Source organism: Sminthopsis crassicaudata, chromosome 3 (genome assembly GCF_048593235.1).
Source record: "Sminthopsis crassicaudata isolate SCR6 chromosome 3, ASM4859323v1, whole genome shotgun sequence".
Lineage (NCBI taxonomy): Eukaryota > Metazoa > Chordata > Mammalia > Dasyuromorphia > Dasyuridae > Sminthopsis > Sminthopsis crassicaudata.
Genome location: NC_133619.1, coordinates 396197772 through 396213255, shown reverse-complemented (window position 1 = coordinate 396213255; position 15484 = coordinate 396197772). Strand labels below are relative to the sequence as shown.

Genomic DNA, 15484 nt, shown 5'->3' with positions numbered 1-15484 from the left:
AAAAGGGGAACAAGGGGAATGGCCACCATGTGCAGGAAAGACAGAGACAGAGACAGAGAGACAAAAAGACAGAGGCAAAGAGAGAGAGAGACAGAGAGGGAGAAAAGCTCACAGAACTCAGAAACTCAGAGACCTTGAGGTATTCTAAATACCCACATCATGAAGTTTACCAACAACATCCCCCCAAAATGGCCTCAGCTTTCAGACTACCCATTGCTCATGGCTGTGCCCGAGTTCCCCACATATGTATTCCCCCTAAGTCTTTTCTTCTCCATGATGGCTTCTGGACATGAAGACCAGGCAGAGGGATGTGACTTGGTGTTGGGAGTCATTGAGTGGATTTATCTCATTCAAGGGAGAGACTTGATTAGTCATAAAAGATTTTGTTTATACTGCTCTCATGGCCCTATGAAATATCTGTATATATCTCATTACTTGATTTCAAGCCCTAGGAGAACAGAAACCATGTCTTATCTAAACTCTATGTCTCGGATAGTTTCCAACAAATTGTTCTACACACCATAAATAGTTCCTTGACTTAAATGGCTTCTCTACCCAACTAGGTCATAAATGCCTTCAAGGAAGAAAACATATCTTATAATTCATATCTTCCACATAGACATATTTGCTAAATAATTTCTAGGAAACAGGGTAATGTTAGAAACTAGCACTTCCTAAAGTCTACCTTCAATCCCTCCTGCTACCATCACAGCACAATTTTTTCTTCTAAGTAAAGAATTGCCCAGATTTCACATTAATCTGATTTATAGATGTTATGGAAGTGATCACCCTCTATCTTCTCTTTCCCTAGGTATGAATAGCTTTTTTCATCAAAAGTCCTTCAGAATAATCTTAAAGCATCATATTGCTGAGAAAACAAAGTCATTCACAGCTGATCATCCCACATTTCTATTAATTTGTACACAGTACAGTTTACTTTGCATGAGCTCATGGAGTACTTTCCAGATTTTTCTGAGAGCATCCTGTTCATCCTTTCACAGAACAATAATATTCCATTATAATCACATACCACAATTTATTCAGCTATTCCCCAGTTAATGGGTATCCCCTCAATTTCCAGTTCTTTGTCCCGATAAAAGAGCTGCTGTAAATATTTTTGTGCATTGGTCCTTTTCTTTTTTTTTTTTTTACTTCCTTTTAGAATTCATGCCTAAAAGTGGTATTGTTGGGTCAAAGGGTATGCATGATTTTATAACCCTTTGAGCATCTACCTTCTCTTTCCCAAACTGAGTCATTCCATATTATTGTTCTGTAAGAAATTATCAGCAGGCTGATTTCAGGAAGCATGAACTGATGCTGAGTGAAGTGAATAGAATATTGTACACAGAAACAAGATTGTAATGATCAACTTGATGGACTTGGCTCTTTTCAACAATGAAGTGATTCAGGGCAATTCCAATAGTCTTATGACTTGTTCAGCCACATCCAGAAAGAGGACTATGGGGATTGAATGTGGATCACAGCACAGTATTTTCACTTTTTTTGTTGTTTGTTTGCTTGTTTTTTTTTCTTTCTCATTTTTCCCCTTTTGATCTGATTTTTCTTGTGCAGGGTGATAAATGTAGAACTATGTTTAGAAGAATTGCACGTGTCTAACCTATATTAGATTACTTGTTATCTAGGAGAGGGAGAAGGAAGGAAAGGAGGAAGAAAAATATGGAACACAAGATTTTACAAGGGTAAATGTTGAAATATGCATGTATTTGAAAATAAAAAAGATATTATTAGAAATTTTAAAATATATAAAAATAAAACCAAAATTGAATCATTCCAAAACTTCACCTATCTCACTCTCCAATCCTTCTTTCCCAGTAATATTGCTCCCTTCTACCTTTTCCCCACATACTTGGGATCCCTTTGAAGCTAGGATCCTGGCCCTTACATCATTTAAAGCTAAAAGGGACCTTAGTCCCCTCTTCATTTTATTGATAAGGAAACTGAGGCTTCAACAAGGAAGGAACTTGTCTAAATTCATCAACTAATAAGTATCAGAGTTAGGATTTGAATCAAAATCCTCTTGTTTCTGGATCAAATATTCCTCCCACCTGCTCTGGCCACTTCTAAATAGCTACCAACTTCATCAAACGCAAGTTACGGTGAAAGAGATTTTCATGTCTGGCTAGAGAGGGCATGGTAGAGAATAAGAACTACTAAACCACAGCTGTGAGAAAAGAGGGTGTCCTGGGAAACTTGGGGATAATCTGAATCCAGATTCACTTATTCCGTCTTCTAGGGGACAGACACAACTGTAACAAAATCTCCTAATGGACTCCTCCCTGCCTTCCATTCTTCCCCTTCCCCCCCTGCATCCCCAAGTCTGGCTGCCAAAGTGGTGGGCCGGAGGGAGGGCAGGTGTTACCTTGAGTAAGTTGAACAGGAGGGGTAGCATGCGGAGGGGCAGCAGCTTGGCTAGCACACTCAGTACCAGGCTGACATCCTCACCCACACGGCCCGCCAGCTCGACCGCCTCCTTGACCACTCGTTGCCAGGCTGTTTTGCGTTCACCCAGAACAATGTAGAGAGCAGCTAGGTACTCCTGCATGGCGGGCACTGTGAACACGAAAGTGCCCTGCTTTCCTGACTCCACACAGGGTGCCAAGAAAAACCTGAGGGCATCCCGGCGGAAGACGTGCAGTAAGCGAAACTCTTCTTCAGTCTTCACCCCAGACTCGAGGCACTCGCGGACATCCTTCTCGGAGAAGTAGGTTTTCCGAGACGCTACTCCCTCGTAGGCCAGTTTGCCCATGGTCCGGGCAGCGTAGGCCATGAGCGACGTGCGGGAGGGATCGGTGCTGTCCAGTATCTCGCCGCTGAAATTGAGCCTCAGGAAGCTCGTGTAGATGCCTGTCAGGGTCTGCCCAACAGGTGTGGGCACATGGAGGAAGTACAGGGTGGCGCACACCAGCCAGCAGTAGGAGGGCAGGAAGCAGGCGGCGGCGATCTGGTGGTGACCCTCCAGATTTCGGGAAAGCATTTCCACCAGGTTGTCCCTCTGCGCAGGGGTGACGGGAGCGCCCACTGTGCTCGCACCGGGCCCACAGGCCGGCTGGTTAAGGCGCAGCTGGAAGTACAGCTTCTGCAGATTGGTGTCGGAGAAGCCGCATATCTCCCCGTAGCGACCCACGTACTTGGTGGGGATGCGGCCCACCGCCGAGGCCCGGGTGGTCACCAGGATGCTGGCCTGCGGGGCAGAGGGATGACAATGAAAGGCCGCTTTCTTCATCTACCTCCTCCTCCCAACAGCTGAGCTCTTTCTACCTTTAGGACCCCAATTTTGTGCCTCATGAAAGTCAATGCCTCATTTAAAGGTAATAAAAAGGTACAATCCAAAAAAAGAGCTTGTCTAAGGTCACAGCAGTAAGTCTGCATGAACATTTTGCAGTTGGGACCTGAGACCCCCTCTTTTGTTAGGCTACAAAAAACCTGATGTTGGGGGGAGCAGGTATTGATAATCTGAAAGAAATGCTTTTCCAGGGGAAAGAAGGTTGTTTCTAGGCAAAACAATGGGAAACACTAACTTAATTTGGAGTACTTGTTCACAGAATGCTTCAACACAACTTGGTCACTATGCCCGACTAACTATCCTTCTCTCTTCCCAAGCATTTTACTATTCTCATTTTGTTTTGCAACTAAGTACCCCTTTCAATCCAGTAACAGGACTGATTCAGTCAGCTCCATTTCAGCATAATATAGTACGATCCCTTGTGCAAAACATCAAATGCCATGTTAAATCAGGAAAAACGTAAGGCAGTGAACCAATTTTTCAACATATTTAGCTTCAAGAGATGATATCCTCGAGTTAAAACAAGATATGCTTTTTAGACATAGTCAAAATGGAAATTTCTTTTGCCTGATTATACAGGTTTATTACAATGGCTTTTTTCCTCAGTGGAAAGTAAAGGGGGTGGGAAAAGCAAAAAGAAGGAAGGAAGGAAAAAATAGAATTGCTAATTGAAAAAAATTCAAAAACCTGTATTTTTCACCATTATTCACTTGCCTTCTCTTTTTCTGTAAAGTCCCTGGTACAAAGGACTCAGTTCAGAAGATGCTCAGATAGGAAGAATGAAATGGATGAGCCCAGGAAAGAGGAGGATAAAAAGAAGAAAGAGGAAATCACAGAAGATATGAGGGTCAGGGAATGAGAGGCAAAAGCCAGAGGAGCCACAAACACTGAAGGTAAAGGGCAGAGAAGAAATAAGATCCCAAGTCCTGTGGTACTTGAAGGGTGGGATGGTGTGGACCACCCACCTCAGGCAACAGGAACTTGCGCAGCAGATTAACTATGATGGTGGTCGGCACTGCGGACACTTCGGGATCACCATGCAGCCCCGTGCTCTCCATCCGGAAGTCCAGGTTAAGCCGCTCCATGCCATGGAGCACAAACAGCAGCCGGGGTCCAGCCCGGTCCAGCAGGGGCAGGACTTCTTTCAGGTGGGGGTACCGTCGGGTCACCATCTGGTACAGGGAGATGGGTGTGGGACCTGGAGCAGACAGATCCTCGCAGGAGAAAGGAATGACCAACTCAAAGCTGGGCAGTCTCCCATGACACCAGTCCAGTACCATTTTTCTAACTAGGGTGCTCTTGCCTGTGCCCACCGTTCCATACAATACCACCGTCTGTACTCGGCGCCCACATGCATCAGGGTCAAAGAGCTGGGACAGAGCCAGTGAGCGACGCTCCATAGGAGGATGGGGGTGTGCCAGGGCAGGCTCAGCAGGTGGGCGCAACAACTCATCGGGGGTGCTTTCCAGAATCACAGGGTCCACGTGGCCTGTGTCTAGGGAAAACGTTGGCCCAAACTGGCGTTCCTCCCGTGGCAACCGAATGAACCATTCACCCAGGATTCGGCGGTACCGATGGACCGATTCTGGGGAAGAGACAGGGAAAGGGTGGCCAGGGAAAACAGCAAAGGCATCGGGAACCTGGGGGGAAGGTGCCGGTACATCTTAGGAGTCAGGACAGGTATTCGGATCAGGCGGGAGAATCAAGCAAGCCAAAGAGAGGGTTCAGAGTGTGTCACTGAAGGACTCGGGGGACCAGAGAGACACAAGAGGTGTCAACAGGTAAAAGAAAACCAACGAGATTAGGGGAACTACAGGACTGTTCAGAACAGAAACCTCTGGGATGGGGAATGGGGAATCAACCAGGAGTCCAAGATGTCCTAGATCTATGGTGCTGTGCATATAGTTTGATGTTTGTTGTTTTATTAACTTCTGGAATAAAACAAGCATTTCCATAATGTAGTAAAATAAAAAAATGATTATACATACTACAAATCTACTATGCACAACTTCCTATTTCTTTCAAATATACAATTATCATATAAATTTCTTTTTTTTCCCCTCACTTTCAATGGTAAAGGTGGCTACTATTAGACATAGATAGGTATATATGTAAACTTATTCTATACACATTTATATTTATCAATTCTTTCTCTGGATGAGGATAATATCTTTCTTAAATGTCCTTTGTAGCTGATTTGGGTGTTTATAATAAAGTAACTTATTCATTTTGTGACATCTCTCTTTATATCTAGGGCATATATCCATTTTGGCCATATTTTGATAAATGGAGTAAGATATTGTCCAGTTTTTACCTTACTGCTTTACATTTGCTTCAACAATTTTTACTAAATAATGAATTTTTATCCCAAAATTTTAAGTCTTTGTACTTGTTAGATGAATGTTTGTTTTTGTATGACTGTGACTGGTACAGATTGACAACTTATTGGTAATTTATAGATTTGGAGAGTTGCCTGAGTTATTAAGAGTTCAAGTGACTTGTTCAGGGTCAACAGCTAGTATATGTCTGAGGCAAATTTTAACCTGTCTTCAGAACTCCAAGTCTAGACCCCTACCTACTACGCAAGGTTCCCTCTCATGAATAAACATAGACTAACATTAAGGTCTGGGTAGAGGGCCTGTATTAGTGGGGGACCATGGCAGAATTCGTCTGGAAGAGAAATAATGAAAGGACAGATTAGTCACGTAGCACTTTTGTTTATACTACTGAAATAGCATTTGTCAAATTCAGATTTGTATTATTTGCATTATATTTATTTGTGTACATGTCATTCATTCTATTAAAGTGGAAATTCTCTGAGGGAAAGGTCTATGTTTTGTGCTCCATTGTATCCAAATAAAACATTGCAAATAGCCATTTTATTGGATGGATGGATGGATGGATGGATGGATGCCATTAATGTTACAATCTCCTTTGTAGGAGACTCGTCTCTTGAAAACTGACCTACCTCACAAATTACTTACCCATAACTGGGATACTGCGGAACAGCTGCCCAGGCCTCCCTGGAGCAGCTGGGCCACCCACAGAATTTCCTTGATATCGGATGAAAGCCCTAAGAACAGAGAAAGCATGAGATAATGTCTGAGGTCCTTTATCCCCAGCCAAAGAAAAGGACTGCAGTATGTGTGGGAGACAGAAAATGGAAGATGGGGAATTGGTAGTGCAGAGACAGAAAGAGCCAGAAATAGGAAGGAAAAGAAACAATGTGATGGGGGCAGGGAAAAAAGGGCTGAGAGAAAAAGCAAGTAGAAGGATGGGATTGGAAGGGATAGATGCCAAAATAACAAGAACTAGAGCATAGAAAGCCAAAGGCAGAAAGGGCTAATCAAGTAAACAGAGTTGGAGGATTGAAAAGAGATGGGAGAGTCAAGGTATTGAGAAAGTGGGAACTGCTTCATCCTGAGGACTAACCTAAAGGGGAATTCAGAACATTGGGCTTCAAGGGGCTGATTCCAGTGGAAGAGAAATTGGCCATGGTTACCTGCAAAGAGACAAGAAGAAAAACAATATTACCCTCTGTTCTTATGCAAACCAGAGATGACCCTCCAATCCTCATCTCATTCTACCCAACGACATCTCCCAATGGCCCAGAGAAATGGAAACTCAGACAGGAGATCTAGGCCCTAGAATCACTCCTATCTTCAGTGGGTCAAGCACATCACTGCCAAACTGATACTCCTAAAGCAGCCCCTCTAAGGTGGATTCAGAGAAACCTGGAAAAGAGTCGTATGAACTGATGCAGAGGGAAGTAAGTTTATATTAACTACAACATTGCAAAGTACAACTACTTTGAAAGACTTGTTGTTGTTACCCCTCGTTGCCATGAGTCTTGTTCGTGTGTCCTTCATTCTCCAAAAGGACCATGACATCAGGCAGGTGATACCATGACCTGCGAGTGAGTTGGATTTAAGGGAGGGAGGGCTTTACAAAGTGATCAGAATTCCCACTGTATATAGCCTCCCTGCAGTAGGCTCCTGGATATCAGAACAGACCCCAGCACATGTATCTAGTTTCCCTTCTCCAATGGAATAAAAAAGCCTTTTTGCCTTTAAATTCTGTGAGCTTTTTGGTCATTTATTTTCAGAGTTGACAGTTACAAGGGAAGCCTTTTATTAGAGAAAGGAGGAATGCTTTACAGGAGGCTGATAGTGATATTTCTAAAAAGGAAAAAAAAACATTAATGAAATACATAAAAATGTTGTTGCTGTTCAGTTATTTTTTGTGTCCAACTTTTCATGACCCTATTTAGGAGTTTTGGGGAATAGCTACTAGAAAGGTTTGCCGTTTCCTTCTCTAGCTCATATTATAGATGAGGAAACTGAGGCAAACAGGGTAAAGTGATTTGCTCAGGGTCATGCAGCTTGGAAGTGTCTGAGGTCAGATTTGAACCCAGAAAGATGAGTCTTCCTGACTCTAGAGCCAGCACTCTATATGCCCCCTAGCTACTCTTGCTTTTTATGTACTTCACATTTATTTTATATTTCTTTATCATTTCACCTATTGTTTCCCCCATCTTGGCCTTTATATCTCCACCTGCCTAGCTCAGTGACTCAAACATAACAGGCTTATTGAATTAAATGGTATTGAAGTTGAATGTCAAGACTGAAAGGGATTACAGAGATCATATAGTCCACCTTCCTTCCTTTATAGATGAGGAAATAGAGAAATTAAATGATTTGTCCAAAATGATTAAACTTATCAGTGGGTCAGGACCAGTTGGTCTTGGAATCCAGGCCTCCAGAAGGAATCCACAGAAGGAATGAGACAGGAATAAAAAACTCTCAGACTGAATAACAAGACCCCCAACTTTCTGCTCACCTGGTGGCCAAAATGGGCCCCTCAATTTTCTGCCCCAAGAGGTCCAGGGCAAGTGACTTCGCCACTGCATGGTGGAGGGTGGTTAGTCAGAGCAGGGAGACAGCCCCACACTCCATCCTCCTCCAGCTCCCCAAACCTGTAAGGACAGCATCTCTGAGTGGCGGATTCTCTCCCAAACTCCTAGTCTCTCTGTCCCAGCCACTAAGGAACCAGCCCCCCATTTTCCTCTAGGAAGGACTCCAATCCCTTTGTCCTAAACTGGGAACCCTTCTCAGAAAGCTCTGAGCCCCAACTTCTTACTAGCCAAAGGGACTAGAGGAAGCATCAGCCTGAGAATGCTCACTAAGCACTTGGAATAGGAGCTTAGAAGGACCTTAGAGAGTAAGAAAAATTATTCTAAGAATCACTAGAGACCAGAGGGTCACAGAAGGGCTGAAGGATGAGCATCCCAGCCCCCTGTTCTAAATAAAAAAAGGGGAAGGGATGAGCTCCCAGTCCCTTTCCTGTTACTCATACTTATAAAAAGAGTGGGAAGGAATGAAGGCACAGGGTAAAATAGAAGGGCAGTATCCCAGCAGGTGCTGTGCTCAGGTCCCTTCTGTCTCCCTGCTGGGGCCCAAATTACTCTCCCAAGTGAATTCTCCAGCTTCTAAAAATAAAGTAAAAAGCTTTCCACCATGCCCAGGCTTCGAACAGGAAAGGGCCAACCTTCCCAAGCCCTTTCATGACTTGGGCTAGCCCCAATGCCCCCAAGTTGCACCCCCACTTCCTGACTCCTAAATTCGGGACTGTATGCCTGGGGGCAGAAAGGAAAGAAGGGAAAAGCAAGGGAATCGAGGGTAGGAGGAGCAGGAAGATGAGCGATGCAGGAATAGAATAAAGGCTTTACCAGCTGCTGCCCAGCCTCGGGAAGCAGCCCGTAGGTGAGGGGCAGTTAAGCCCCAGCCTCAACACCGTCAGCTCCGGGGCTTAGAGCTCCCAGAGTCCCCTGCTCCTCCGAGCGGAGGGAAGACTTCCTGGCCAGTTCCCTCCCCTCTCCGCCTCCACTACCAAGATAGGCCGTTAGGCGTGCAGCCGGCAGCCCAGCCACTGCTCCTCCTCTCGCTGCCGACAGGAACTGGAGGAAAGCGTACTGATGTAGCTCCACCTCCCTAGCAGCCCAATTAAGTAATCAGTGGATGGCTCCTTAGCAAGTAAATAAGGAGATGAGAAGGTGGGAGAGCGTAGGGGGATGGGGAGGGCACCCATGCTCATCCCTGCTGGCCGTCAGTCCTTCCCTGGGAGCTGACCCCAGCCCTCCTCCCAGGACATCTCACCCATCCTGCATCTGAGAGGCGAGGACCCTCGCGCTTCCTAGCCCCAACCACTAGCCCCTGAAAACTGTGCCCTCTGGTCCCTCTTCTCCTGAGATTCTAGCTCACCCCTTTAACTTGTCTAGGGCTTGAGACGAGCTTTCTGGGACCCCCAGCAGCAATTCCCTCCATGTCACCCTGTGCAGGAGTGGACCCAAGGATAGACTAAGGCAATCTGCTGTCTCATTCTGAGTGCCCAGCCCCTGCGGTGCCTCCTGGGCACTACCACATGGTGCTTTCAGCCTCAACCCGCCGGGTCCCAGACCAGGGGACTTACCTGGGCCGCATATGCACCTGGCTCTGCAGGCCTGGTCAGGGGATCAGGAGTAGGAGGAGCAGGGAGGGAGTTGCTCCCCCAGTTGCTCTGGTCTGACCTTCCCCACCCAGCACAGTGACTAAACTCAGCCCTCGGGGCTTCCTGCTCCTTAGTCCCCCCACCCCAAGAGTGGGCACACCCAGGGCCCACATAAGCTGAAGAAGGGGCCCGCCCACCACCCACAGCTGGGATTTACTCTGTACTTACATACTCACACCAACTCACGGCAGAGCAATGCAAACACAGGATGAGCTCAGAGAGCCAGCCCGCGGTTGGGAAAGAGGCTCTCTGCCTTAGGCACACCTTCCCCACAGCTTTCAGGGTCCTCCTGCATCCAACAATGGCCAGCCCCTGTGTAGCCCTTCCTAAATTATGGAGCTCAAAAATCCCAGCTCTGATACTAGTTATTTTATTCTGGACTAACTACTTAACTTTTTTTCTAAGCCTCCATTTCCTCAACTATAAAAATACCTACCTCCCCAGAATATCGTGGAAAAAAGTAATTTGGTAAACTTTAAAGCACTCTAGTAATAGGAGCTATTGGCATTTTTAAAAAATTTATTTTCAAAATCCAGGCAAAGATGGTTTTCAACATTCACCCTTGCAAAACCTTGCGTTCCAAATTTTTCTCCCTCAATTCCCACTAGGCGGCAAGTTATGCAATATATGTTAAAACACATGCAATTCTTCTGTACATATTTTCACAATTATCGTGCTGCACAAGAAAAATCAGATCAAAAAGGAAAGAAATGATAAAGAAAACACAGTACAAGTAAACAACAAAAAAAGTGAAAATATTATGTTATGATCCATATTCAGTCCCCATAAGTCCTCTCTTTGGATGGGGATGACTCCATCACAAATTTATTGGAATCGGCCTGAATTACCACATTGTTGAAAAGAGCCATGTTATTGACATTTTTAAAAGATAGCAAGAAAATAATTTTTAATAATACAATATTTCCAGTACCTAGCAGATTGAATTGAATTGAAAAGAATTTAATGGAAGGGGGAGGAGGAGTATTAATTAGGAAAATCTGCTAGTGACCATGAAAAGCCATTCCACTTGGGCAATCACCCTTTCCATTAAACAATAGGAAGTCTCTAAAGATTTTCCAGCAAAGGAGGGACATGACCAAATCCACTCATAAGCCAGGGAGCAATGGGGGAAATGGGCAGGGTGAGAGTGATGAAAGAGGAGGAAAGAAAAGCCGTTAAGAAGTGTTTGCAATAGTCTAGGAGATTGGTACTCAGGGCCTGTGCTAGGATGATGGAATTAGAAAAGAGGGATAGGAGACTTAACCTAGAAATTTTAGGACTTGATGGTTGGTGAGAAGGGAAAGCAAGGCTAACTCACTAGATTCAATGGGAAGGTGGACAACAATTTTGCCATTAGAGCAGTCTTTAGGGGAGACATAGGAGGAATGTGTTCTACCCCTGCTGAGTCTGAAGTGCTAATGGGAATGGGAAACCGAGGTGGAAATGCCATGTAAGTGGTTTGAGATTCAAGTATGGGACTTCAAAGAGAAGTCAGTGCTAAAGAGAGATTCAAGTCATCCCTGGAGGTGAACATTGAAGTGGTGGGGATGACTAAGATTATGGAGGTGGGACAGGGAAGGGGGTCAAGGACAAAAGGAGTATATTAGGTGATATCCAGCTTAAGGACCCCATGCATATAATAAATAACAGTAGCAGATATTGCTATTTGAGGGTTAAGGTTTACAAAGTGCTTTACATACATTAAATCATTTGATTCTAATAAAAATGTAATCTATCCATTTGTGCAACACACAGTTCCCTAGCTAGTATTTCTGCAACCAGTCTCTCCTCTTTCAAAATCAGCCTTCACAAAGCTGCCAGATTAATATTTCTAATGATTTGATCTCACCTCTGGCATTTTTTAGTTGAGTGGACCAGGGACAAGTCAATCAAGCTCTTGGTAAATCCAACTCACTTGCATGTCATGGTATCACCTCCCCGATGTCATGATTCTCTGAGAAAGGACAAACAACAATCTCTGTGAGTATAGTTGCCATTCTGGGGATTCAGCTGAACTGCTCAGATGAGCAACACAGCTCTTTCTTTCTTCCTTTCTTTCTTTTGCTCTTTTCTTTCCTTTTTCCTTCTTTTCTTTTTTTTCCCTTTCTTTCTTTCCTCCTTCCTTCTTTACCTCTCCCTTCCTTCCTTTCTTTCCTTTTTTCTTTCTTTCTTTCCTTTCCTTCTTCCTCCCACTCTCCTTTTTTCTTTCTTTTTTCCTCTTCCTTTCTTTCTTCTTTTGTTCCTTCCTTCCTTTTTTCTTTCTTTCCTCCTTTCTCTCCATATAGGATATCTTATCCTTATCTGCAGATGCTTTGCCCAAAGGACTATAAAATTTTTTGATCATTGAAGTATCCTAAGATATCTTGGGGGTTTAAGTTTCTTTCTTAAGGACCATGCCTTAAAACCAACTCACTCTGGCTCTCATTGATTGGCCAACAATAAACACCAGCTCGATTCTGGCTTGTCATTGTTTAGGCCCTGATTGGCTCTGAGTGAGAATAAATAGAAATTGTTTGTTCTGTCCAGAAACCCAGGGGGTCTTCCCTTCCCAGATTGGATTTTTTTTTCAACTAGGTAAAAAAGGCCATTCTTTAACTCATTTCTTACCTAGCCTTAATCATTGAATTTGTGTTGCCTCAATCAAACTGAGACCTGTTAAAGATCTTAGTGTAAAAGGGCCAAGGTCTCCCACTATATCCAGAGCCATCTCCAGTCATCCTGATCTATATCTGGCCACTGGACCCAATGGCTCTGGAGGAGAAAGCGCAGCAGGTGACCTTGCCCAGCCTCCCTCCCTGATGTCACAGCCTTCTTCTTGAGGGAAAGACAACCAACCAGCACCTAAGTTATGAAGCAGCTACAGATAGATTTTGGTAGAGTGCAAGAACTATTCTTGTCTTTTGTATCCCCAGTACTTAGCACAGTGCCTAGTGCATAATAGGCATTTAATAAATAAAAATTGTTGAGGGGCAGCTGGGGGCACAGTAGATAGAGCAGTGACTCCAGAGCCAGGGGGTCCTGAGTTCAAATCTAGTCTCAGACATGTATTAGCTGTGTAACCGTGGAGAAGTCACTTAATCCTGATGACAAAGAAATGAATAAATAAATGCTTATTGACTGGCTGATATCAATGAAATCCTAGATTCAGCTCCCGAACAATCCTATGTAGCCACAGCACAAACATAACATAATCTCTACATATTCACAGCAGTCACTTGTGCACACATGCCATACATTAGTACTCAAATGCTGAATACCTGTCGGACCCTCCCTTCACAAGCATTCCAGAGATCACCTCAGGACTTTAGCAGTGGGTCACACTAGAGACACCCAGTTGCATACCCATCTATATCCTCAGGAACATGTCAAAAAGGCTTTACTTGTGAAATATCAAATCCCCTCGGCAATTCCATAAGAGAAAGAAGGCTGGGCTGATGAGATACCTGGACAGGGGGTCACCTTGTGCAGGAAAGGGAGCTCCCCTAGACAAGAGCTCCTTCAAGATCTGAAGAACCAAGACCTGAGGAGACAATGCTCATTTTATCCCTTCCCCAAGCAGCAAATCCTAGCAGGAACTTAGCCAACTTGCTGCTTCAAGGCTGGACTCTCGCCTCAATCAGGTATGACTCTTTGCAAGGGGGAACTGGCTTTCAAAGTGCTGGGAATTCCAGCCAGCCCAGCCTATCCGGCAGACTGGTGGTACTGCCTCTGAAGTGACTAGAAACAGGAGAGGAGCTCCCAAGGCCCTTACGTTGTGGAAGCAAGTTCCATAAAGGCAGGAACGGCTGCTCTTTTCTAAGATTTCTGTAATCCCAGTACCCAGCATGATGTACTACACACAGCCCTTTAATAAATGTTGAATTGCAGGCCAATTCTAATAGACTCTCTCTAATGGAGAGAGCCATCTGCATCCAGAACGAGACTGAATGTGAATCACAACAGAGTATTTTCACCTTATTTGTCATTGTTTCCTTGCTTTTCTTTCTCATGTTTTCCCTTTTTGATCTTATTTTTTTTTTGTATAGCATGATGAATGTGGACATACATTGAGAAGAATTGCACATGTTTAATCCATATTGGATTACTTGCTATCTTGGGGAAGGGGGAAAGGAAGGGAAAAAATTTTGGAACACAAGGTTTTGCAGGGGTGAATGCTGAAAACAAAGCTACAATTTAAAAAAGGGGTGGTGGGGGAATTAAGGATAGGGATGTCTGTTTGACCTCTCTTGCAGCCACATACAACTATAGTCCCTTGCCATTGGTGGCCCTTCTCTACTTGGGGCTCTATTATCCTCACATGTGAATACTCTATAGGAAAATCATTTTTGGCTGCATGTATTATGTAAAATATTTTGAGGTCTGGGAACTATGTCGTGGCTTTTTTTTTTCCCAAAAGGCTGGGAAATTTAGTTTTTGTCCTGTGGAATTTTCATTTATGACATCTTGAAATAAATCTCTCTAAAAATAAACAAACAAACAAACAAAGGTTGGACTGAATGGAAAAGATGTGTGCCCTCCAGGAGAGGTGGCACCCTGAGAGCTGTTCTAGAATGAGGACTACTTCTCCCCACACCCTGAACACCCGCATCCCAGATGTGAAATCATTCCTTTAAGCTGAAGGGTTTTCTCCCCACCCCGGCCTTGGCCTAGAAAGGGACCTGGGTCCAGGCCGGGTTTCTCCTTTTTTATACTTGACATACTCAGGGTATCTGGGATGGTTACCTACTCCCACACCTCTGCCAGGGTTCATGCCAGGCATGCCAAGCTACACAGAAACCTGCCAGGAGGGAAAGGATGGGGGAGTGTCTGCCACTGCCCAGGATCTGGGCTGCCATTTAGGCGCTATGTCTGCAGGCTCCGGGGCCTGAGGGGACTCCCCATATCTGGCTTTCTAAGCCTTGTCATGGTCTCGGGAAGATCGACAGGGACTTAGGAGCACAGGGAACAGCAGTATATCCCCCCTCCTGCGGGGTCCAAGCCTCCCCTGCCGGCCAAGGGGCACGGCTGATTGGCCAGGACTTCCTGTTCTCAGGACCCCCCCATTCAGCCCCCTAGGGTGGCCCAAGGCTCAGAGACAGCTGCCAGAGGCCACACGATCACCCCTGCATCCAACAGGGTCCAGATGGCACAAAGCCAGTCCAAACCCATCGCCCCCCCATCTCATACCCATGTACCCACAGCCACGTGCAGCCCTTACAGAGGGACTCTCAGGCAGACACAAGCCTAGCTGACGGGTACCAGCTGCTTCAGAGACCCTCCAGCTGCAGACATGTACTCACACAGCCAAAGTACCGTATAAATATAGGTTTTATTAATAATGAGTGAAATCCCACAAACACACCAGCGTCTCCGTATAATAGAAGACTGTGGGTCTGTGGGGGGTGGGGGAGAGTGGAAAGGAGCCAGCCACCCCCCCAGGCCAGGGAGCTCAGCAGCAGGGGGTCCTGGACCCCACCAGGGAACCAGAAATGCTCCTCATGTCTGTCACTCTGGCCTCCGAAGTGGTGCTCTCGTGCCCAGGGGCGGCCTTGGCTGGCCGAAGGAGGGCAGAGGGGAGGCCAGAAGATTGGACCAAGCAGCCGAGGGGAAAAGGAAGGGATGTGTGTAGGGGGTGCCAGCCCCAGGGAGGCATGC

At 45.2% G+C, this 15484-nt stretch overlaps 1 protein-coding gene across 2 annotated transcripts in view; it reads right to left on the bottom strand.

The window, feature by feature from the left end:
- NLRX1 (NLR family member X1) overlaps positions 1 to 10032 on the bottom strand; it is a 28038-nt gene extending 18006 nt beyond the window's left edge. Inside the window, exons 1-6 of one of the 2 annotated variants that reach the window (XM_074302366.1) lie at positions 9773 to 10032; positions 8144 to 8279; positions 6737 to 6806; positions 6289 to 6377; positions 4270 to 4889; positions 2381 to 3202 (exon numbers count right to left, since the gene is read on the bottom strand). In XM_074302366.1, the coding sequence (XP_074158467.1) occupies positions 2381 to 3202; positions 4270 to 4889; positions 6289 to 6377; positions 6737 to 6806; positions 8144 to 8213 (1671 nt within the window). In that variant the 5' untranslated portion in view covers positions 8214 to 8279; positions 9773 to 10032. Of the gene's footprint in view, positions 1 to 2380; positions 3203 to 4269; positions 4890 to 6288; positions 6378 to 6736; positions 6807 to 8143; positions 8280 to 9032; positions 9143 to 9772 lie in introns of those variants that run through there. The other variant, XM_074302365.1, reaches the window with a different exon arrangement.
- Between the last annotated feature and the right edge of the window lie 5452 nt (positions 10033 to 15484).